The sequence below is a fragment of the Phodopus roborovskii genome, unplaced genomic scaffold (genome assembly GCF_943737965.1).
Source record: "Phodopus roborovskii unplaced genomic scaffold, PHOROB, whole genome shotgun sequence".
NCBI classification, from domain to species: domain Eukaryota; kingdom Metazoa; phylum Chordata; class Mammalia; order Rodentia; family Cricetidae; genus Phodopus; species Phodopus roborovskii.
This window is the reverse complement of record NW_026126585.1, coordinates 6130824-6133559: the sequence shown is the minus strand read 5'-3', so window position 1 is coordinate 6133559 and position 2736 is coordinate 6130824. Positions and strand designations below refer to the sequence as shown.

General features: G+C 61.9%; 1 protein-coding gene across 1 annotated transcript; it reads right to left on the bottom strand.

The window, feature by feature from the left end:
* Window positions 1–710: 710 nt before the first annotated feature.
* C1ql2 (complement C1q like 2) lies at window positions 711–2533 on the bottom strand. The gene is made up of 2 exons (XM_051204120.1): window positions 1479–2533; window positions 711–930 (listed from the first exon to the last, which is right to left on the bottom strand). The coding sequence occupies exons 1-2, from the start codon at window positions 2160–2162 to the stop codon at window positions 751–753; spliced, it is 864 nt and encodes a 287-aa protein (XP_051060077.1). The 5' UTR covers window positions 2163–2533; the 3' UTR covers window positions 711–750.
* Between the last annotated feature and the right edge of the window lie 203 nt (window positions 2534–2736).

The window sequence follows — 2736 nt, the reverse complement described above, 5'->3', positions numbered from 1 at the left end:
CACCTTTCACTTTCAGCCAATCTCTGGTTGTAGGGTTTGCTGCTCTGGCTGGAGATAGGGCATTGGCCGAGGGCGATTTCTGGAGTCCAGGTAAAGGAGCTGAATTAACAAAAGGGAACAGGAGCCGATGCTCTAAAAACATAATTTAATGCATGGCCGAGGAAGTCCGAGGAGAGTATGTGTGGCAAGGTGAATATTCTGTTTGTTGGAATTCTGCTAAGGGGGGAGTTTTGGCTGATGGACAGGACAATCTGGACAGGCATTCCGGGTCACAAAAAGGGGGTTCCCAGGGAGTAGCATTCACCTGGGTCTTATCTACCTGGTGAGGCCTGCAGCCCTTGACCTGGGGACGCTGGAAGGGAGAAGTGAGCTGGTAAAAAGGCAGGCTCCTTAGGGCTGCCTGTCCAGTCCAACCAGCTTTCCCAAGTCTGGGCTGCCCCACAACCAATCCCCTCCCCCTTCCCTGCCAGAGCTGAGATTCTCACCCAACTCCCCTCTTCAGTGCTCCCTCTCCCTCCCCGGGATGGGCACTGGGACCAGGGACACAGCCTCCCCACAGCATGGGGAATCAGACACACTGAGGCCAGAGGCAGGACAAGAGGACAGCAGGGATGTGTCTTTTCCAAAGGAGATGTCAGGAAGTGTCATGAAGCGGCAGAGAGCGTGACATTCACAGAAGAGCTGCGGCAGGGCGAGAACCCCGTGGGCATGGGGCGCCTGAAGCCGCGCTGTCTCGTGCTCTCTGTGACCCTAATCCGGGTACAGGAGAAAGCCCGAGAACGTGCTGTACTTGTTGTTATTGCCCCCATGAGCCTTCCCGCCGTCCAACTTCACATAGACTTCATCGCCTGAATCCAGGTGCAGTACCACGCTGTTGCTGGCGTAGTCGTAATTCTGGTCCGCATCCTGGGCTATGGCGCTGGCGCGCACCTGCGGGGCGAACCACAGGCATGAGTGGACCCTTGCACCTCTTCTGGAGTAAACTCCTGGCCTCCCTTGCAGACTTGCTGTCTGCTACTCCCTCCCCCCAGCTCCAAGTTCTCTCTGCAGCAGAGTCAAAGAAAGGAGAGGGCTTGGGGACACTGGCCCAGTGTGGAAAGGAGGTCCCAGGGGTTAAGGCCACGATGAAGAAAGCTAGAGGGAAAGGGGGGGTGACCCACGTGCAAGCACGGAGAAAAAGAAAACTGCCTTGTTTTAGGAGCCTGGTCACTTCAGGCCGGGACTCAAGCTATTGGGACCTAGAACCTAGTTTCGATGTCAGGGTCACTGTGTACCCGGGGTCCAGCTTGAGGCGTGCGGCATTTCTGCAAGCATGGAGCGCTGTGCAGAGAAGAGGGATGCTGTGTTCCAGTGACCACTCCGTCCCAGAGTTTGCTGGGGCTCTGGAGGGTGGGATAATTCCCGGCAATCCCGGGCGCCCCTTTGGTCTGTTGGGCCCTGATAAAGAAGGGAGGGGTATGTGGGCGAAAGTCACTGACCTGCCCGTTTTTGCAGAGATCCGCCCACATGCTGGTTCCGTCGCCGCCACGCATGAGGATGTGGTAAGTGAAGAAATAAATGCCCCGCACCTGGCAGCTGAACTTGCCGGTGGTGGGATCGTAGTGATTGCCAAGATTGGTGACCACGTCGTCGAACTTGAGCACCTCGTAGCCTTCATGAGGGCTCTTGAGTCCCACGTAGAAGGCGATCTTGGGACCGCTGAAGGCAGCGCTCAGCGCACTGGTCACTTCGCCCTCCGTGTCGCCACCGCCCCCGGCTCCACCACCCACCATTCCAACTCCACCGGCCGCGCTGGTTGTCAACTGCAGTCCGGGTAGCCCTGGCCTCCCCGAGTCTCCCTTCTCCCCCGGAGGACCCCTGGGCCCAGGCGGCCCTGGCTCTCCAGGGGGACCCCGAGGCCCCGGCTTGCCTGGTCGCCCTGGATCACCCTTTGGTCCCTGGATAAAGGGAGGCGGGGGGTTGGCGCTGAGGTCCTGCATAACTTCCAGGGCAGCGGTGCTGGGTCCCGGCGGTGGAGCCTTGGCGCCCGCGGGTCCCCCTGCGGGCGCAACGCTGTACGGGTCACAGATCATGCGGCAGGTGCCCAGCATCTCGTAGTGAGCCGCGCCGGGGGGAGCCGCCTGCAGAAGCAGGGGCACCGCTATCAGCAACCCCAGTGCCATGGCTAGGAGCACGCCGACGGCCGCCAAGCAGGCGCGCCGCCGCCGCTGCCACAGCCGGGAGGCGACCGCCACCAGCTCCTCCTTGCCGCCCGGGGAGGTAATGGTGGAGCGGCGCGGGTGGCCCCGCTCTACGCGCTCGGACGCCAACTCCGCAGGTCCCTGCCGCGTCCCCGACGTGGAGACCCCTGTCCTGGCTACCCAACTGTTTCAACGGGAGGTATCCGGACCTGGGATCCGGTGGCCACCGCGCTGGAACTGATCTGGAGTGTCGAAGAGTCTGACACGCATGGCGAGGGGCGCACAGGACGAGCCCGGCGCCCCGGCGGGTACCAAGTGTCAGTGGCTGGGAATGCTTGGTCCGGTGAGGCGTCCGGTGTTGGCTCACGGCGCTGGCTCCTGCTCTGCTGGGATTGGCGGGTCTTGGCAGGGTTGAACGGGACTCTGGAACGGCTCTGCCTGTGCCGCACGCTCTGCTCTGCTCTCCCGCTGCTCGCTGCCTCCCGGGTGGAGGGGGGACCCAGCTACCCTGACGTAAGAAGATCAGGACGGAGCGGCGGAGGCGGCGAGGCAGCGG